Genomic DNA, 22,196 nt, shown 5'->3' on the forward strand with positions numbered 1-22,196 from the left:
GTGGGTCCCTTGAAGACAGAAGCAGGGGAATTTATTATGGGGAACAAGGAAATGGCAGACGTGTTGAACCGCTACTTTGGATCTGTCTTCCCTAAGGAAGATACAAACAATCTCCCAGATGTTCTAGTGGCCAGAGATCCTAGGGTGAGGGAGGAACTGAAGGAAATTCACATAAGGCAGGAAATGGTGTTGGGTAGACTGATGGAACTGAAGGCTGATAAATCCCCAGGGCCTGATGGTCTGCATCCCAGGGTACTTAAGGAGGTGGCTCTAGAAATCGTGGACTCATTGGTAATCATTTTCCAATGTTCTATAGATTCAGGATCAGTTCCTGTGGATTGGAGGGTAGCTAATGTTATCCCACTTCTTAAGAAAGGAGGGAGAGAGAAAACAGGAAATTATAGACCAGTTAGTCTGACATCAGTGGTGGGGAAGATGCTGGAGTCAATTATAAAAGACGAAATTGTGGAGCATTTGGATAGCAGTAACAGGATCTTTCCGAGTCGGCATGGATTTACGAAGAGGAATTGCTAGATTAATCTTCTGGAATTTTTTAAGGATGTAATTAGGAAAATTGGCATGGGAGAGTTGGAGGATGTAGTGTACCTTAAATTTCAGAAAGCCTTCGACAAGGTTCCACATAGGAGATTAGTGGGCAAAATTAGAGCACATGGTCATGGGGGTAGGGTACTGACATGGATAGAAAATTGGTTGGCAGACAGAAAGCAAAGAGTGGGGATAAATGGGTCCCTTTCAGAATGGCAGGCAGTAACTAGTGGGGTACCGCAAGGCTCGGTGCTGGGAACGAAGCTATTTACAGTATACATTAATGACTTGGATGAAGGGATTAAAAGTACCATTAGCAAATGTGCAGATGATACAAAACTGGGTGGTAGAGTGAACCGTGAGGAAGATGCTATGAGGTTGCAGGGTGACTTAGACAAGTTGTATGAGTGGGCGGATGCATGGCAGATGCAGTTTAATGTGGATAAGTGTGAGGTTATCCACTTTGGTGGTAAGAATAGGAAGGCAGATTATTACCTGAATGGTGTCAAGTTAGGAAAAGGGGACCTACAACGAGATCTGGGTGTCCTAGTGCATCAGTCACTGAAAGGAAGCATGCAGGTACAGCAGGCAGTGAAGAAAGCCAATGGAATGGTGGCCTTCATAACAAGAGTTGAGTATAGGAACAAAGAGGTCCTTCTGCTGTTGTACAGGGCCCTAGTGAGACCGCACCTGGAGTACTGTGTGCAGTTTTGGTCTCCAAATTTGAGGAAGGATATTGTTGCTATTGAGGGCGTGCAACATAGGTTTACTAGGTTAATTCCCGGAATGGCGGGACTGTCATATGTTGAAAGACTGGAGCGACTAGGCTTGTATACACTGGAATTTCGAAGGATGAGAGGGAATCTTATTGAAACATATAAAATTATTAAGGGGTTGGACACATTAGAGGCAGGAAACATGTTCCCAATGTTGGGGGAGTCCAGAACCAGGGGCCACAGTTAAAGAATAAGGGGTAGGCCATTTAGAACGGAGATGAGGAAAAACCTTTTCAGTCAGAGAGTTGTAAATCTGTGGAATTCTCTGCCTCAGAAAGCAATGGAGGCCAATTCTCTGAATGCATTCAAGAGAGAGCTAGATAGAGCTCTTAAGAATAGCGGAGTCGTGGGGTATGGGGAGAAGGCAGGGACGGGGTACTGATTGAGAATGATCAGGCATGATCACATTGAATGGTGGTGCTGGCTCGAAGGGCCGAATGGCCTACTCCTGCACCTATTGTCTATTGTCTATTGTCTAAACCGTACTTGACATCAAACCTTACTTTACATGCTCCCCCTCCCCCCATTCGTAACAAGGACAGAGTCCCCCTTGTTCTCACCTTCCATCCCATCAACCGTCGCATACAGCACATAATCCTCCAACATCCTCCAACGGGGGCCACATATTCCCATCTCCACCCCTGTCTGCTTTCCGTAGAGACCGTTCCCTCCGCAACTCCCTGGTCCACTCGTCCCTTTCCACCCAAACAACTCCCTCCCCAGGTACTTTCCCCTGCAACCGCAGAAGATGCAACACCTGTCCCTTTATCTCCCCCCTCAACTCCATCCAAGGACCCCAACAGTCTTTTCAGGTGAGGCAGAGGTTCACCTGCACCTCCTCCAACCTCATCTACTGTATTCGCTATTCCAGGTGTCAACTCCTGTATATCGGCGAGACCAAACGCAGGCTCGGCGATTGTTTCACTGAACACCTCCGCTCAGTCCCCCTTAACCTACCTGATCTCCCGGTTGCTCAACGCTAACTTCCCCTCCCATTCCCAATCTGACCTTTCTGTCCTGGGCCTCCTCCATTGTCAGAGGGAGGCCGACCGCAAATTGGAGGAACAGCACCTCATATTTCACTTGGGCAGCTTACACCTCAGCTGTATGAACATTGACTTCTCAAACTTCAAATAGCCCTTGCTTTCCCTCTCTCTCCATCCCCTCCCCTTCCCAGTTCTCCCACCAGTCTTACTGTCTCCGACTACATTCTATCTCTGTCCCACCCACTCCCCTGACATCAGTCTGAAGAAGGGTCTCGTCCTGAAACGTCACCCACTCATTCTCTCCAGAGATGCTGCCTGACCCACTGAGTTACTCCAGCATTTTGTATCTACCTTTGGTTCTGGACACACTGGACTAGGTAATTACTGCCAGTCTTGCCGGATCCACACCCATGTCCCACAATCAAAATCTTTTTTTCCAGCCTGGAAATATCAAAGACCAGAAGGCATAGTTTTAAAGTGAGTGAGGCAAAGTTTTACAGAGATGTGCTGGGGAAATGAGCGGAGATGAGGGTTTGACAGCACTGGGCCTGTACTCGCTGGAGTTTAGAAGGTTTAGGGGGAACCTCATTGAAACTTACAGAATCCCAGAATGGCGGGACTGTCATATGTTGAAAGACTGGAGCGACTAGGCTTGTATACACTGGAATTTAGAAGGATGAGAGGGGATCTTATCGAAACGTATAAGATTCGTTCAGGACAGTTCGTTTGTTTGTTTTTATGTCATGACTGTTTTTGTAAAGCGTCTTTGAGCATTTGGAACAGCGCTATATAAAATAAATGTTTATTATTATTATTATTATTATTAAGTGGTTGGACACGTTGGAGGCAGGAAACATGTTCCCAATGTTGGGGGAGTCCAGAACAAGGGGCCACAGTTTAAGAATAGACAATTCTATTCTCTCTCTCTGAATTCTCTCTGAATGCATTCAAGAGAGAGCTAGATAGAGCTCTTAAGGATAGCGGAGTCAGGGGGTATGGGGAGAAGGCAGGAACGGGGTACTGATTGAGAATGATCAGCCATGATCACATTGAATGGCGATGCTGGCTCGAAGGGCCGAATGGCCTCCTCCTGCACCTATTGTCTATTGTCTATTGTCTAAAGGATTGGAGAAGAGGTTGGCATTTTGTCGTAGAAGGAAAATGAGCAACAGGCATTGCTTCAAGCCAAGATTCAAGAGTGTTTTATTGTCATATGTGCCGTCAACAGAAGAATTAAATTTTTACTTGCAGCAGCGTAGCAGGTCTGTAAACATACAATACACATAGATAATAAATAATAAACAATAATTTGTGCACAAGTGCAAATCCTCAGTGTGACCACTACAGACAGTCCATACATTCACATATAATTTCTCAGATGCTTAGAAAAATAATGCATCTGACAGCTTATCTCCAGGAAATTGTACACCTGTTTCACTTGGTGGAAGTACAGATATACCTTTTTCCATACAAGAAGCAGATAACAGTAAATAATGGTGACAGGTAATTGGAAGCATATGGGAAAAATGGTAGGCAGTGGCAGAGGTTTGTACTTCATTGTAGACACATCACAGCGTAAAAGTGCATCACCGCTCCTGAAATCACAGCGGCTGCTGATATCATGTATGCTGAATGCGCTAATATCAAATCCCCCTCTCTGCTATTCAATGGCATTACCCTATTTGTTTTAAATTGATAAAGATCTCCTGTGAAATAATGAGGAGAGAAATCCACTTGCATCACATTAGGGGGTCGTTTTGAGCTTTGCAGCTAATATAAAAAGAGCATTTATTACACTTCTCTCCCACTTTTCATGTTTTATTGAGTGTTTGTACTCAACATCACTCGTAGTAATTTCACAGTGATAATCAATGGAGCGTGACACCACAACCAGTGGTAGCGCACAACTTAATAAGCTTGGGAAATAGAATACAATGTTCAGTTAATAATGGAAAGATAACTTTAGTTTAGAGATACAGTGCAGAAACAGGCCCTTCGGCCCACCGAGTCTGCACCGACCAGCGATCCCTGCACATTAACACTGCCCTACACACACTAGGGAAAATTTACATTCATGCCAAGCCAATTAACTTACAAACCCATACGTCTTTGGGATGTAGGAGGAAACCGAAGATCTCGGAGAAAACGTACAAACTCTGTTCAGTCAGCACCCGTAGTCAGGATCGAACCCGGGTCTTTGGCGCTGAAAGCGCTGTAAGGCAGCAACTCTACCGCTGCGCCACCGTGCCATCCACATCCTAATTCGTGGCATTTTCCTACTTGTTGTGATTGTAATAGAGTCAAACAAAATTCCAGTGCAAGTAGACACAGCAGTTTGGAGACTTGTTCATTTCCTTCACTACTTCCCCCCCCCCCCATCCCCCCAACAAGGCAATGTTCATTTTGAAGAAATATTTTCTCCGTTCCCAGCTGGTTGATGAAATGGTGAGTTTAGTTTATTGTCACGTGTGCCGAGGGACAGTGAAATGCTTTTGTTGTGTGCTAACCAGTCAGTGGAAAGACAATACATGGTTACAATCGAGCCGTCCACAGTGTACAGACACATGATAAAGGAAATAACGTGAATAACGTTTGATGCAAGATAAAGCCAGTAAAGTCCAATCAAGGATAGTCCTAGGGTCTCCAATGAATGAATGATTGAACAAGTTTATTGGCCAAGTATGTGCATATACAAGGAATGTGCCTTGGTGCTCCGCTCACAAATGACAACACAAACACACGGTTAACAATTAAGAATAAAGCGTAAACACATCAAAACAATAAGGATACAACATTACGGTCTAAACATGTGGGTGAAAATAAACCAGAGCAAAAAGGAAACTGTAGAGTTTGGTTATTGAGTAGAACTACAATGAGGTAGATAGTAGTTCAAGACGGCTCTCTAGTTGTTGGTAGGATGGTTCAGTTGTCTGATAACATGAGGGGTAACTTCTTTACTCAGAGGGTGGTGGCTGTGTGGAATGAGCTTCCGGTGGAAGTGGTGGAGGCAGGCTCGATTTTATTATTTAAGAGTAAATTGGATAGGTATATGGATGGGAGGGGTTTGGAGGGTTATGGTCTGAGAGCAGGTAGATGAGACTAGGTCAGAGAAAGTGGTCGGCGTGGACTGGTAGGGCCGAACGGGCCTGTTTCCGTGCTGTAATTGTTATATTGTTATATGGTTATAACTGGGTACAAGCTGTCCCTGACTCTGGAGGTGTGCATTTTCACATTTCTATACCTTTTGGCTGATTGGAGAGGGGAGAAGAGAGAGTGGCCGGGGTGCGACTGATCCTTGATTATGCTGCTGGCCTTGCCGAGGCAGTGTCAGCATGAAATGTTCAACAGAGTAAAGGATTTAGTTTAGTTTAGTTTGGTTTACTATTGTAACTTGTAACGAGGTACAGTGAAAAGCTTCAGTTTGTGTGCTATCCTGTCAAAGAAAAGACTGCACACGAATACAATCAAGTGTCTGTTGTAGACAGATAAAGGATAACATAACATTTAGTGCAAGATATAACATAGAAATCTGATGAATCTCCAAGATTGCTAACACTTGGTGAGATACACAAGAATATCACAGTAACAATCAAACTTGATCACTTTGTCTTTTGTGGTCCATCGATGGAAACATGATTTCATAAGTAATTCATATTTTCCAGCATGAGTCTCTGAAATTAAACAGAACATCCAGGCAAGTTATAACCATGAAACCTCATCTTTCTGACTGGATATTGGAATCTCTTTCTGTTACCGCAGAACAAGTACAGGAATTCAAAACAGACCCATTAGTATCTGAAAGAGAAAGGCTGTCAGTATTTCCAACGTTATGTTTATGTATCTTCTGTTGAATTAACCCTGGCCACTCTCTCTTCTCCCCTCTCCCATCAGGAAAAAGTGTGAAAACGCACACCTCCAGATTCAGGGTATTTATTCACAAAATGCTGGAGTAACTCAGCAGGTCAGGCAGCATCTCAGGAGAGAAGGAATGGGCGACGTTTCGGGTCGAGACCCTTCTTCAGACTTCAGATTCAGGGAGTTTCTTCCCAGCTGTTATCAGGCAACTGAATCATCTACCACAATCAGAGAGTAGACCTGAACTACTATCTACCTCATTGGTGACCCTCAGACTATCCTTGATCGGACTTTGCTGGCTTTACCTTGCACTGAACGTTATTCCCTTATCATGTATCTCGACACTGTAAATTGTTTGATTGTCATCATGTACTGTCTTTCCACTGACTGGTTAGCTCGCAACAAAACCTCGGTACACATGACAATAAACTAAACTGAAGCCTGTTTTGGGCCGTGTTTAGATTTGCATAGCTATGTACAGCTTTACCAATGAAGCATACCTCCAACAGATGTAATTAAATGACTGCAGCATCTGTCTTTTTTTAAAATCCGCTTTCAACATAAACAGCTCGACTGATCACGGTATTAATAAAAGCAAATTCTGAGTAGAAATATAATATATAACACAAAGGTGGGGGGAATGGGGCTAGGGGTTTAAACCCATAAAATCAAATAAACCTCGAGTTAAGATCATTACATTTTCAGTGGATATTACCAATAACTGAATTGCTCCAACAATCTCGTTTTTGCTCAAGAATGAAAGCACCTGATGGATATTTTTGTTTGTTTTAGTTTTAGTTTAAGGGATACCCGGTGGAAACGGGCTCTTCGGCCCACTGAGTCCACGCTGACCATCTATCACCCCATACACGAGCACTATCCGACACACTAGGGACAATACATAGGTCTCTGGTGCTGCAAGGCAGCGACTCTACCACTGCGCCACTGTGACCGCCTATAGATTGGACACAACTTAAAGGTTAGAACTGGTCCAACGAAAAGGTCAGGTGGAAAATAGCACTCAACCTGCATGTATAGTCAAATTTACATTATTTACATACTGGAGGGCAAACCAGCCTGTTTGTACTCTGTCAGGACTGAAGTTGATCCTGATCAGCTTTATCAAAATGTTTGGAGATATTTTGCAAACTCTCAAGTGGTAGTTACATTGGGCTGAAATCTTTTTAAAACCACAATTACCTGTTGGCTCTGTGCACGATTATGGCTTTTGAAAGACATTTGGACAGATATGTGGGGAGGAAGGGTCTAGAGGACAATGCGCCAAATGCAGGCAATAGACAATAGACAATAGGTGAGGAGGCTATTCAGCCCTTCGAGCCAGCACCACCATTCAATGTGATCATGGCTGATCATTCTCAATCAGTACCCCGTTCCTGCCTTCTTCCCATACCCCCTGACTCCGCTATCCTTAAGAGCTCTATCTAGCTCTCTCTTGAATGCATTCAGAGAATTGGCCTCCACTGCCTTCTGAGGCAGAGAATTCCACAGATTCACAACTCTCAGACTGAAAAAAAAATTCCTCATCTCAGTTCTAAATGGCCGACCCCTTATTCTTAAACTGTGGCCCCTGGTTCTGGACTCCTCCAACATTGGGAACATGTTTCCCGCCTCTAACGTGTCCAACCCCTTAATAATCGTATATGTTTCGATAAGATCTCCTCTCATCCTTCTAAATTCCAAATGAGACTAGCCCAGTACGGCAACTTGGTCAGCATGGACAAAGTGGGTTGAATGGCCTGTTACCATGCTGTTAAGCTCTCAGACTCTAAAATTAACCAAATAACAAAATGTTAATTCCACTCTTGTGCAAACACATTCAGAATTTAATAGACAAAATCAAAGAGAGTGCAGTTGCTCAAATTGCTATGTCTCAAGGTTACACCTCAAAAGATGACATTTCACTGTGTTAGAATGGTCTCTGGGGAATTAAACTACTTTTATACAGATGGGGGTCGGGTGTGTGCTCATTTTAGTAGATCATTTTTGGGTTGATCCTTGCAAATGATCAGGGAGTTTAAAACATAAAGGAATTATATCCCAAACCACTTATGTCTTTGTTTTTTCCATGATCTTCTACGCTAGTTCAAGACTTAATTCACCCAAGTAAAGTCACAGCCTCAAATCATGCCATGCTCACTGATGTAATTGTGAGATTCCACACATTCTATTCTGATAGATAGGTTCTTGATTAGCTCGGGTGTCAGGGGTTATGGGGAGAAGGCAGAAGAATGGGGTTAGGAGGGAGAGATAGATCAAAAATGTTTGAATGGTGGGGTAGACTTGATGGGCCGAATGGCCTAATTCCATTCCTATCATTTATGACCTAATGACCTTCTACTAAACCTTTCAAATTGCATTAATTTTCTTGTACACAGTGGCACTAATAGGAACATTTTTTTCTTTAAAGTTTTCTTATTAAAATGCATTTAATTTATTAGCAACACACCTAGTATAAGACTTTTTAAAGTAATGTTGTTTAATTATTAAAAAGGACTGTTCACAATGACTGGACTCACTGACTTTCAATGCTTATTTTTCATCATGAATTTATTTTCAATTGCAGTTAGAATATTGTTCAAAGTTACCATTCGTAAATACCTTGAGGAATATGTTTTAATAGAATGAGAAACATGTGCACTGACCGATTGCAGTGATTGTAATATTTTACATTTGTATTAGCACAAATACATTTTAAACCAAACCTTGTAAACTAGCCTAATTTCATATATATATATATATATATATATATATTTTGGCTACAGTTTTCTAATTGTACTCAAAGCAGAATGTCTACTTGTTTCTATTTTATTTCTTATTGTAAGAAGAAAACAGAAAACATCAATGACAAATGAAATACCTTTCATGCAAAATATAACAGCAAAATATGATTTTTTTAATATCCATTGTTTCCAAGCAAATTTCAGTCAAAGAAGCAAAATCTCCATTTCATTCCACTTTCACTTTCTTTGTTGGTGACAATTAACTCAGCTTCCTTCGACACATAAATGACCGTGCCAAATAACCTGTCCACACAGTTGATTTGACTTGTTGGTTATTTGCTTATGAAGAAAGCCAGGCTTGGTCTTAATCACATCGTTGGTGCACTGGACCTTTTGAGTGGGGTGATTTGAAAACATACAGCAATAAGAAATGAGCTAAACTTTAGTTCCCAGATAAGATTAAATCGGATAACAAGCTTTTTTGCTGCACACAAAATAATACCATACTTAAAACCCGAGACCTATCCTCATGTGGGCCTGTAGAAGGGTCTCGACCCGAAACGTCACCCATTCCTTCTCTACTGAGATGCTGCCTGACCTGCTGAGTTACTCCAGCATTTTGTGAAATAAATACCTTTGATTTGTACCAGCATCTGCAGTTATTTTCTTACACTCATGTGGGTCTACTTCTGTTGGTTTAAATGTACCCAACACAAGTTTTGCTCTCCTGGTTTTTCCACTCTGCTCCTTGGTTACTATTCTTTCAGCCGTTTTGGGTGTTTATTGTAAAAAAAAATGCTCGCAAGACTTTTAATTTTATCTGAACTTTTGAAAATGTCCAGAAACCCAGCGACTAATTTAGTTTAGTTTAGAGATACAGCGTGGAAACAGGCCTTTGGCCCACCGAGTCCGCGCCGACCAGCAATGCCCACACACTAACACAAGCCTACACGCACTAGGCACAATTTACTTATACCAAGTTATACAAGCCCAAGCCAATTAACCTACAAGAAAATTAACCTGGAGAAAACCCGCACAGTCACGGGGAGAATGTACAAACTCTGTACAGTCAGCACCCGTAGTCGGGATCAAACCTGGGTGTCTGGCGCTGCAAGCATTGTAAGGCAGCAACTCTACCGCTGTGCCACTGTGCCGACCTTTACAAGTTTTATATACGGTCTCAGTGGACTTTATACACTTTTACTAATCGGGGATCATGCTAATGGTATAGGTATGCTAATACTTTACTGAATTGTATGCAGAAAAATAATTTCACCGTACCTCTGCACATGTGATGGTAAAGAACTGTTGAACCATTCTAGATGTGAACAGATTGATTACCCGAGCCAAGTTTTCATGGGCAGTCATTTGTCACTCATCCTACTGCCTGCCCCTCCCTCACAGACTCTGAGCAAGAACACCAATATTATGTGAACCCTCAGCACCGTTTGATTATCAATTACGCCTGATCATCAACAATTCTGCAGCATGGATGCCACTGTCCTTTCCTCAGTGCTACACAGACCATTAGCCATGCTTATACACAAAATGCTGGAGTAACTCAGCAGGTCAGGCAGCATCTCAGGAGAGAAGGAATGGGTGACGTTTCGGGTCGAGGCCCTTCTTCAGACTCTGAAGAAAAGTCTCGACCCGAAACGTCACCCATCCCTTCTCTCCAAAGATGCTGCCTGACCTGCTGAGTTACTCGAGCATTTTGTGAATAAATACCTTTGATTTGTACTAGCATCTGCAGTTATTTTCTTACATTAGCCATGCTTATGGTTTCCCCAGCATCAACTTCCACATCAGACGATCAAGTCCAATGAATTTATAAAATCCAATAGACATATTTTGTTCTGTTAAGTTCTGTTAGTCTATCACCTCTGTTATCACACATCTGCATTGGGTTACGTCTCTAAGAAAATAAATTAAAAATCCAAATTATTATTTTCAAGTACTTCTTCCACGGCCCAATGCACAATATCTGTGCAAACTCCAAGAGGACTAGGATGAGGAGAGAATTGAAGATGGGTTTTGCCAACACACCCCATAAACCATGGCTGCACATAATGTACCTGCAGAGCAGCATGTACCTGGGGAAGAGCATCAGTCAGAACATCTTCTTCACTTCTGACCACTGCCATGTACCACTCTACCCACCTCCATAGGTGAACGCAGTCCTTTACTTTAGACTTTAGAGATACAGCGCAGAAACAGGCCCTTTGGCCCACCGAGTCCATGCTGACCAACAATCTAACACTAACCTACACACTCAGGCCAATTTACAATTTTTTACCGAAGCTAATTAATCTACAAACCTGTACGTCTTTGAGTGTGGGAGGAAACCAGAGCACCCGGAGAAAACCCACAAGGGTCACAGAGAGAACATACAAACTCCATATAGACAGCACCTGTTGTCAGGATCGAACCCGTCTCTGGTGTTGTAAGTCAGCAACTCAACCACTGCGCCACTGTGCCGCCCTGATTCCTTTAGCTTCTTCAGCTCCAGTGGTTAAAAACATTATTTCCTAAAGCCCATTGCTTCTATTTGTGAAAGTCTTCTTGAAACCTGCCTTTTTAACTATGTTTTTGTTTGTCCGATTGCATGTTTTTTTTTTTAATCATTGCTTTCAAACGGTTTCTATCAAAGACTCGTATAAATTCATGTCACCATTATTCAGCAGCCTGTGTGTATTTGGTCTTGGTCAATAGACAATAGGTGCAGGAGGACCCATTCGGCCCTTCGAGCCAGCACCGCCATTCAAAATGATCATGGCTGATCATTCTCAATCAGTACCCCGTTCCTGCCTTCTCCCCATACCCCCTGACGCCGCTATCCTTAAGAGCTCTATCTAGCTCTCTATTGAATGCATTCAGAGAATTGGCTTCCACTGCCTTCTGAGGCAGAGAATTCCACAGATGGTCTTTCATTGTTACACTCATCCTTGGCTTTGGTTTATGTAACTTTACCACAAGACAGTAACATCTGCCCGTGACAGACTCAGTAAACGCCGCGAGGCTGGCTGAGTCTGTAAGAAATATGGATGGAGCCTGCTGCAGGTACTCAACATCCCACTTGCACGTCAGGGGAGTCAAAGGAAACCAGATCACACGCAGAATGACCGGGCATTACTGTTTCAATGATGAATGACTTATCTTCTAATTAGTCAGAACTACTTCTTGTTCACTAAACTGTCCGCTGTTCACTGAAAGAGTGGCTGTGGAGAGGATGTTTCCACTAGTGGGAGAGTCTAGGACCAGAGGTCACAGCATCAGAATTAAATGATGTTCTATTAGGAAGGAGACAAGGAGAAATGTCTTTAGTCAGAGGGTAGTGAATCTGTGAAATTCTTTGCCGCAGACAGCTGTGGAGGCCTCGTCAATGGGTATTTTTAAAGCAGAAATCGTAAAGTTCTTGATTAGTACGGGTGTCAAGGGTTATGGGGAAAAGGTAGGAGAATGGGGTTAGGAGGGAGAGATAGATCAGTCATGATTGAATGGTGGAGTGGACTTGATGGGCTGAATGGCCTAATTCTACTCCTATTCCTTATGACTACCACAACTTTTTAAATGAAAATGACTAGCTTCCGATCACCGTGGAGAAGATGCATTTGACGTTGACAGCAAGTACAGGTATCAACTATACCCGGCAGCAACTCTATCTCTCACACATATGCATAGATTGCACATACACAACATGTATAATCAATATTAATGATTAAATGCGTAGCAAATTAAGACCAGAAACGAGCTACAATAGTATTTATTTTCTTAATAAAAGTTAACAAAGCCATTGTTAAGCAGTCAACATACAGCTTACATTCATCAGGGCCCCAGGAATGTGACTTTCCTTTTATTCCAACTTCTATTACACTGCTTTTTTGTTTGTCGCATGCAATGATTCTGTTGCTGACAAGATATTTCTTGATGGCTACATCAGTGGCATCATTAGGACAAAATAAATAAATGCACTTCCCTCCCCCCCTCCCAACCCCAACCCAGCCGTCCCCATCACGGCCTTGTTAGCGTCGCGAGGATCTAGAAGCCCGATGGGTACCAGTCATTGATGTGACATGGTAGAACGCTGTATTCAGCACATTTCTCGCCATCTCTTCACTGCGGAAACCTATATATAGATCAGAATAAAATGCACTCCAGATGGCCTCGACCTAGATTTCTGCCTCTCGCTTTACTTCTTCCTCTGATCAATGACACAATCATACCTGCTCGTCTTCTCCCGCAGAAAAATAATTCACAAGTGAAGGATTTTTTTTTTTTAAATGACAATTTTAAAAAAGAACAACGAACAAAAATTCGAATCTGTTTAAGAACAACAGCTTATAAAAAGACCGAGCTACCTGTTTTTTAAAATTTACATATGACCAGGCAAATAGGTGAAATTCAGGATATAACCCCGCATTTAAGCAACGCACGTCAGTATCGTTTCATAAGTAAACTCATCTTATATAAATAAATATATACATTTCGAACGAATGGATTCTGAATACAAGTCATCAGCTGTATTGTGGTAGTTTATGCTGCCCTCTCTGCTGTAGGAATCCAAATGATTAACACCAGTAGAAAATAGCTATTTCAAGTGGATTTTGGATAGATTAAATAGAGGAGATGCTGATAAAGAAGACGGTGGCTGTTTCCTAATAGTTCTGGCTTTAGGTTGCATTATGAAACAAATATCGGTGACAGCTCAGAGCTTACAAGGGCTTCTGCCACATCATTATAGTGACGATTTTCTATTCAACTCGTGAGGTCTTTCCTCTGCCCGATATATATTGTGTCACCAAGATTGCAAATTCAGGATGTGATTTTAGTCACTGTCTGCAGATTTCTCTGAGGCATCAGCTGATACAAGTTCTACAACCTGGTGTGTTATTACAGCAAAAGTGTTCAAAGAACTGCCTGCTGCTTGGGACTGAGGAGGGACAGCAAGTCTGCAGCAACTTGCAAAGCTTCATTCTTTGCCAAAACTAGCAGTGCGTCATCCAGCTCGCTATCTCCCACAGCGCTGGCAACATTTTCAAAACGAGTGATAGGAGATTACAAACCTGAAGATCATAAACATCAGCTTGGCGCAATTTCCCAAACCCATCTGGTTTTTAGCAAGTCATTCCATCAAACCTCCCCACTGTAAGTTGTGCAAAATGTCAGCTCTCTGGTTAGTCATAGAGTCATAGGTTGAACTTTAAAATTGCAGAGGAAGGGAACTTTAAACTTTTTCCACAGCACATATTTACAATCGTAACGTTTTAAGAAACATTTAAGACAGGTAAATGGATAGGACAGTGTTAGAGGGATATGGGCCAAACGCAGGCAGGCGGGACTAGTGTAGGTGGGACATGTTGGCTGGTGTGGGCAAGTTGGGCCACAGGTTCTGTTTTCACGCTGTAGGACTCTAGGGCATGCAAGTGGTGGGAATGCTTCCACTCCTGTGACATGCATCTGCACAGAAGAACTAAATGAATCAACTAGTCAGGCTCAGATGAAATAAGCTGCACATGGAAGCAGTCAATTGTCTACATTGCCAAGGTTCCCTGCTGTTGTGATGTGGCAAGGCTCGTTCATGCTGAGGAAATGAACAAATGTTATGAGCTGGATTTATTCACTGGCTAACGAGTTTCTAGTATTACCCCAGTACACCCCTTCCCCAGAGCATTCATGCATTATTACCAAGTCGTGCTAAAGCATTCAGATTCTAACGTTTTACTGTCGGGCTGAGAATCTAATTTACTACTTTTTATAAATAATGCAGGCTTGTCCGTGCAAATATTTGTTATTTACATGCCCTCTCTGCACCATTCCTTACCACAGTGTCTCTGTGTTTTGTGCCTCCTGCCTATAAAAAATATTTTTTTCCCCCACTAATTGCTAAAAGTTGTATTTTTGTCAAACTCTCACATTTCAAGTAACCCTTTCATTCCCTCTTTCAAAAGAGATTTGAAGAGATGCACTTTCAATAACTCTCGTTTCCCCTTCCCCCTGACTAGTCTGAAGAAGGGTCTGGACCCGAAACGTCACCCATCCCTTCTCTCCAGAGATGCTGCCTGTCCCGCTGAGTTACTCCAGCATTTCTGTGTCTAACTTCGGTTCAAACCAGCATCTGCAGTTCCTTCCTCTCACAATGCACAATAGACAATGGGTGCAGGAGGAGGCCATTCGGCCCTTCGAGCCAGCACCGCCATTCAATGTGATCATGGCTGATCATTCTCAATCAGTACCCCGTTCCTGCCTTCTCCCCATACCCCCTGACTCCGCTATCCTTAAGAGCTCTATCTAGCTCTCTCTTGAATGCATTCAGAGAATTTGCCTCCGCTGCCTTCTGAGGCAGAGAATTCCACAGATTCACAACTCTCTGACTGAAAAAGTTTTTCCTCGTCTCAGTTCACCTTTCAATAAAAATCCACATCAACTCGCGGGGCTCAGTTTTCACCATTACTTTGCTGTTTTTTCACCCGCGTGTGCTCCTTTGAAATAGGCTGTTGCCAAGCGGGATTTATTTCGCAGTTCTCACACAATGTGAGACTGGGGGAGAGAGAGAGAGGCCTGCGGACAACATCAATTAAACCGCTCTCCGAACTCCGGAGGGCGTGCTATTGAATGGGGGTGGGGGACCAGGAGAGTCCTTGATCTTTGTGCATCCAGCTGTTTTCAAACAGCGCCCCGTTCCACTGGAGCAGACTGACTGACTGACGACCGACCCACCTTCCATTCCAAAGCAAAGAGGGAATGCATGGGGTTACTTGAAATTAGAGAGCAAACCAGCATCTGAAATCCCTTCCTACGCAAAACAAAACTGAGGATTGTTAGTGATTTCGCAAAGTTAGTGGGAGGCAGGTAAACTTTTTTTTTTTTAAAGGCGAACAAAAAAAAACGCTATGGTTGCACTTAAATTAGACGGCGCCTCCCGTTTCGTTCTATTGACTGGGGGCCAGATTTAAGCGGCTGGAATTTCTGATAAGCAGTCGGTTGTTTTGTGATGGGACATCGCTTGGACGATAAAACTTCCGAATTTGGGAAGTTTAAAAACAATGTTAGCTGCCCCACCGTTTTGTTTTATTGCTCCAGGCAATTCTGTTCTGACTTATTATTCTATGAAAACGGCGAGGCGGTTACTGCAGCAATGAATCCTTCCCCTCCCCGACTAGGATACATTGGAAGTCCAAATCATAGAAACATAGAAAATAGGTGCAGGAGGAGGCCATTCGGTCCTTCGAGCCAGCACCGCCATTCATTGTGATCATGGCTGATCATCCACAGTCAGTAACCCGTGCCTGCCTTCTCCCCATACCCCTTGATTCCACTAGCCCCCAGAGCTCTATCTAACTCTCTCTTAAATCCATCCAGTGATTTGGCCTCCACTGCCCTCTGTGGCAGAGAATTCCACAAATTCACAACTCTCTGGGTGAAAAAGTTCCTTCTCCCCTCAGTTTTAAATGGCCTCCCCTTTATTCTTAGACTGTGGCCCCTGGTTCTGGACTCGCCCAACATTGGGAACATTTTTGCTGCATCGAGCTTGTCCAGTCCTTTTGTAATTTTAGATGTTTCTATAAGATCCCCTTTGTAAGTTTCAAGAAGTAGTCTACTCTTGAGCACAAGGTTTGAAGGCTAGCACTGCCTTCTAGCAGCCTCCCTGTTATTTTGTTTGTTTTTGGCACAGTTTCACCGCAGGTCGTAAAAGAGAGAGCTAAGGATCACATAAACACACAAAACACACACACACATGCACAGCAGCGCATGGAACCGGTCCCACTTTGAGTGTCAAACCTTTTAGTCACTGTCGGAGTTCCATGGTGCGACAGTAACTTTAAAACCATCTGAAATGAATAGATGTCATCATGCATTGAGATTACAAATAATGAATAATTTCTTTAAAAAAAAAATCCATCCAGGTCGTATTTAGTCCCGAATAAAGTCTTTTTTTGTTCTCCTCCCCCGTCATTGTACATTACACGTCCGAACTAGGACTAAGGTTTGTCAACCTGGGATCAGAGTTAATTTCGTACCGGTAATGGTAGCCTTCCATGTGGTCTCGGCACGCATCCCTGAAGTTGTTAAGCCACTTTTTGATGCCTTTTCGGTTCAGGTACAAGACAAACATGAAGATCACCCCGATCAGGGCCAAGACCAGCCCGAGAAAGACGTACGAAGTTTGCAACACGCTCTCCATGCCCCCTTGGTAGGAACACTGCAAGTCGGAGTAGCGAGCTAGGAGGATGGATTTATTTCCTAGGCTCCCTGGCGACGAGCAGAGCAAGCTGCGTTTCTCCACCACCTTGTCGGTGATTTGAAGCCAAGCCCAGAAATCCTTGAGGCCGCAGTCGCAGACGAATGGGTTGTTCCGCAGGTCCACCCTCAGCTGGGGCTGACCGCTCAACTCGACCAACGTGCCGTTGCTCACCGTCTTCAGGGCGTTGGACCTGAGGTCGAGCAGCTGAAGGTTGAGGTCTTGGAAAGTGTCTCTGAAGGAGACGAAGGAGTTGTTGCCCAGTTGCAGTTGCCGCAGGCTGGTCAGGCGTGAGAAGGCTCTGGCGGGCATGTACAAGAGGTCGTTGTGGGACATGTCCAGGTGCACCAGGTTGTCCAGGGAGCCGTTCTGGAGCAGGTCGGACACTTGCTCGGCCATCGAGTCGTTGTGTAGCGCCCGGCTCAGGTTGAGCTCCCGCAGGCTGTGGGAGTTTCCGAAAGCCTCTGGGTGAAGCGTGGAGATGGGGTTGTTGCTGAGGTCCAGCTGCCGCAGGCTGGGCATGGAGGCGAACGCCAGCGACTCGATGCTGTCGATCTTGTTGCCGCTCAGGTTGAGGCTGAGCAGGTGTTCGAGGCGGCGGCCGAACGAGCCGGCGCCCAGGGAGGAGATGCCGCTGCCGGTGATGAACAGCCTCTCCACGGCGGCCGGGATGTCGCTGGGGATGGAGCTCAGCTCCCTGCTCACGCACTTCACCTTGGTCGGCGGCTCAGAGCACTCGCAGAGCATGGGGCAAGGGTTGGAGGACATGGAGGAGGAGGAGGAGGAGGCGGCCGAGCCGTGGAGTTGCAACTGCAACAATAGCAGCAGAAGGAGAAGGGGCAACGAGAGAGGCAGGGGCGGGGTGGGCCGAGACGGGACACAGACCCGAGACCCCTCCGGGCGGCACAAACTTTGCACCGGGCTGCACCCAGGCATGCTCTCCCTGCCCACCCACCCACCCACCAACCAACCCAGCAAAGATTGCAACCTCTGCAAAATGCGCGCACACACTGGAGGGGGCCAGAGGGTGGGGGGAGTTTAAGGTTTGTTTTAGAGGAGGGAGAGAGAGAGAGAGAGGGAACACACACTGGCGGCGTGGAGGGGGCCTGAGAGGGTGGGGGCCAGAGAGGGTGGGGGGGGGGGAGTTTAAGGTTTGTTCTGGAGAAGGGAGAGAGAGGGAAATGTATCGGGTCGGCTGTTGCAAACGATCTAAATCTTTGCCAGAGGCCGAGGATTATAATCGATGGATGGGGGGTGGGGGGGAAGCAAAAGGAGCCCGGAGGTTTTAATGGAAGAAATCAGAGGCACCGCCGAGCCTAGAAACTCCTCCTGCTCTGAGAGAGTGAGTGAGAGACAGAGTGTGTGTGTGTGTGTGTATGTGAGTGTGTGTGGTTTCAACGCGCTCCTGCAAGCGCCCCGCCCCCGGTCCCACTCCCCCTCACCTCTCTCGCCTCTTCCACGCAATCCCTTCCTCCCCCCCCCACCCCCCCCCCCCCCCCCCCCCCCACTTCCTCGGCGATCTGAACTTTTTTCTGCCGCGTTTGTAGCCGCTCCTTCGCCCCCCAACCTCCAGCGCCGGCTGCAAGTCCCCGCTTCCTCGCCCGCCCCACGTTGGTCAAATCCCTTCCAAGAACCTGCTCCCAAAGTCTCGGGTTACTTGTTCAGAGTCTTGGTTTTAAAAAAAAATTCAACTTGTTCTTGAGCCTCTTGTTTTTGATGGCTCGATGATCAATCCTGCTCAGCGGGAATATATTAAAACACAAACACACACACACAAAGGGGTAACTGATCCAATCGTGTCCAGAAAACCCCAGAGCGCCACCTCCTCCACTTCTCCCCCACCCCCCCCCCCTTTTTTTTAACTGGACCCTGGTTTAATTTTAACGCGTTTCAAGGATTTCTCTGCCAATCGCTGCGAGAACGGACATGATTCGCTGTGTCCCAGTGATAGGACTATTCGAACAGAGAGAGGGGGGGTATTCGCCGAATCACCACGTCTCCGCTACCAGGGCACTGAAAGGAAACGGCGCTTTGCTTCTCTGTTCGTGGAGGGAGACTATTGAGTGCATCGTGTTGTGATTGCTGCACTTCATAACCGAAAGGAAGACATCTCCCCATCCTGCACCTCCACTTACATGCTGCGATTAAACACTGCAAACCAGCTGTTCGTGTGTGTTTAGGAGAGAACTTGTAACACATTAATTCACAAAATGCTGGAGTAACTCAGCAGGTCAGGCAGCATCTCAGGAGAGAAGGAATGGGTGACGTTTCGGGTCGAGACCCTTCTTCAGACTGAAGAAGTGTGAGTGTGAGAGAGAGACAGAGTGTGTGTGTGTGTGTGTGTGTATGTGTCAGTCTGAAGAAGGGTCTCGACCCGAAACGTCACCCATTCCTTCTCTCCTGAGATGCTGCCTGACCTGCTGAGTTACTCCAGCATTTTGTGAATAAATACCTTCGATTTGTACCAGCATCTGCAGTTATTTTCTTATTGTAACACATTAAAATCGTTCTTTAAAAACAAAGGGGAGAGGAAAAGTGGGTAATATATTCACTTGGTGTAACAATTGTTCTAAACAAAGGGTAAATGGGAAGTATGTAGGAAGGAACTGCAGATGCTGGTTTACACCGAAGATAGACACAAAATGCTGGAGTGACTCAGTGGGTCAGGCAGCATCTCAGGAGAGAAGGCATGGGTGACGTTTCGGGTCGAGACCCTTCTTCAGATTGAAGAAGCCCATCTCGCTGAGTTGCTTCAGCATTTTTGTGTTTAAATAGGAAGAATGTTTCTCAAAGGCCAATGAAACCCCCATCGCCTTTCATAAACAGAATGGGCCGAGCCTGTTACCTTGAAAACATGGGGTTTTGTTTATACATTTCTGGAATAGTTGGAGCGGATACTTGATCCTCGTTAATAGATTGCAGGTGCCCGCTACAGATCGGGCTGCATATGTAATGTATTATTAGTCTGTGGAGGGAATGGACAGGCGACGTTTGAGATTGGGACCCTTCTTCAGACTTCAGCATCTGAAGAAGTGTTCCCGGCCCGAAACGTCGCCTGTCCATCCCCCCCACAGTTGCTGCCTGACCCGCTGAATTACTCCGGCACTTTGTGTTTTACTCAAGATTCCGGCATGTGCATTTCCATGTGTCTCCGATGTATTGGTCTGTTTGCCCGTCGTCCTATGTCAGGATATAGGAACTCTTGTGGAAAACGGGGCATGGGTTTCAACTAACCCACTCTCCAACCCCCTCCTTCCACCCACGGTTCTCGGTGGGGTATGTGAACGCCGGGTCTGATTTGCCGAGTCGCTTTTTGAATCGGGCGACGGAATACTGTACCATTTAAAATGATCGCACCCCCCTCTCACACCTCTAAAGCATAAAAGTCTGCGAATACAGTCTGTTTGCGCGTGTTCTGGGTCGCTTGGGACAGACGAAACTTGGACATTTCTGAAGAAATATCAGATTTGCCTTTAAACCAAACATATTGCCAGATTTATTCATAAAATGCTGGAGTAACTCAGCAGGTCAGGCAGCATCTCGGGAGAGAAGGAATGGGTGACGTTTGGGGCCGAGACCCTTCTTCAGACTGATTGCCTTCAAACATATTGCCAGGGTCGCGATTTGTTTGGAAATGCATTGGGCGTGAGTATTTACATAGCAGCAGAGATACAGTGAAACTGGAACAATATTTTTGTGGCAGTAAAAACTTACCGAGCTGGGGTTATCAAATAGAAAGACATAGCTTTATACAAACATAGAAAACAGAATAATAATAATAATAATAATAATAATAATAATAATAATAATAATAATAATAATAATAATAATAATAATAATAATACTTTTTAAAAATCAGTCTGAAGACGGGTCTCGACCCGAAACGTCACCCATTCCTTCTCTCCTGAGATGCTGCCTGACCTGCTGAGTTATTCCAGCATTTTGTGAATAAATACCTTCTCTCCTGAGATGCTGCCTGACCCGCTGAGTTACTCCAGCTTTTTGTGATACCTTCGATTTGTACCAGCATCTGCAGTTATTTTCCTACATAATAATAGTAATAATAATAATATTAATAATATTTAGATATGCTTTCCGTCCTCTCCTTGGAACTATTTTGCTTTCAAATTCAGATATCTGTTACAGGTGAGGGGACTGGAATCGTTTATACAAAATGTCGTGTCTTTTGTGCGTTACTTGGCTTCACTAACACGCTTTCTTACAACGTTTTAGATCAATCAGGAGAGGAATAGATGCACAGAGTCTCTTGCCCAGAGTAGGGGAATCGAGGACCACAAGACACAGGTTTAAAGTGAAGCGGAAAAGATCTAATAGGAAATTGAGTAGTAACCTTTTCCACACAAAGGGTGGTGGATGTGTGGAACGAGCTGCCAGAGGAGGTAGTTGAAACAGGGACTATTGTAACGTTTAAGAAACAGTTAGACAGGTGCATGGATAGGACAGGTTTGGAGGGATATGGACTACACCCAGGCAGGTGGGACAAGTGTAGATGGGACATATTGGTCGGTGTGGGCAGATTGGGCCGAAGGGCCTGTTTCCGCCCTCCATTACTCTATGACTATTTTAAACTGCCGTCTTATCCAGTTTCCCAGTCCAACCTCCCTTCTCCCGCTCTGCTCCTGCTCAATTAAATTCTCTGAACTGCGGGGAGGTTTGACGACGACGGGCATTTTGCCCAGCCTGCAATTGTTGTCCTGTGTCCAAGCAGAAATGTGTGGGGTTGAGATTTACCCGGACAGGTGAGAGCGGGCTCAGGTGCAATGTTCAGGAGACATAAGAAAAATGCAGATGCTGGGAATCTTGATCAAAACACAGAGTGTTGGAGGAGCTCAGCAGCGGCTCAGGCAGTTACTGTGGAACGAATGCACGGGCGATGTTTCCCTTCTTTCAGGCTCGGTTTCATTAAAACCTTGTGGATGCATTCCCACATGTTGCAAATTCCTCAGATGAAGTTGTTACTGGAGCGAAGGACCAATGCTCCGGGATCCGCCGATGATGCACGCAACAAAAGGCATCATCTCCCGTTGGGTAG

At 44.8% G+C, this 22,196-nt stretch overlaps 1 protein-coding gene across 2 annotated transcripts; it reads right to left on the bottom strand.

The window, feature by feature from the left end:
* Positions 1 to 5,927: 5,927 nt before the first annotated feature.
* On the bottom strand, positions 5,928 to 18,079 carry tpbg (trophoblast glycoprotein). Of its 2 annotated transcripts, XM_078400235.1 has the most exons (2): positions 16,923 to 18,079; positions 5,928 to 5,979 (listed from the first exon to the last, which is right to left on the bottom strand). In XM_078400235.1, the coding sequence occupies exons 1-2, from the start codon at positions 18,077 to 18,079 to the stop codon at positions 5,958 to 5,960; spliced, it is 1,179 nt and encodes a 392-aa protein (XP_078256361.1). In that variant the 3' UTR covers positions 5,928 to 5,957. The 2 variants fall into 2 exon arrangements, with proteins under 2 accessions (XP_078256361.1, XP_078256360.1); XM_078400234.1 differs by lacking the exon at positions 5,928 to 5,979 and having other exon boundaries at positions 16,481 to 18,079.
* Positions 18,080 to 22,196: the final 4,117 nt, after the last annotated feature.

Source organism: Rhinoraja longicauda, chromosome 5, assembly GCF_053455715.1.
Source record: "Rhinoraja longicauda isolate Sanriku21f chromosome 5, sRhiLon1.1, whole genome shotgun sequence".
In the NCBI taxonomy this organism is placed as follows: domain Eukaryota; kingdom Metazoa; phylum Chordata; class Chondrichthyes; order Rajiformes; family Arhynchobatidae; genus Rhinoraja; species Rhinoraja longicauda.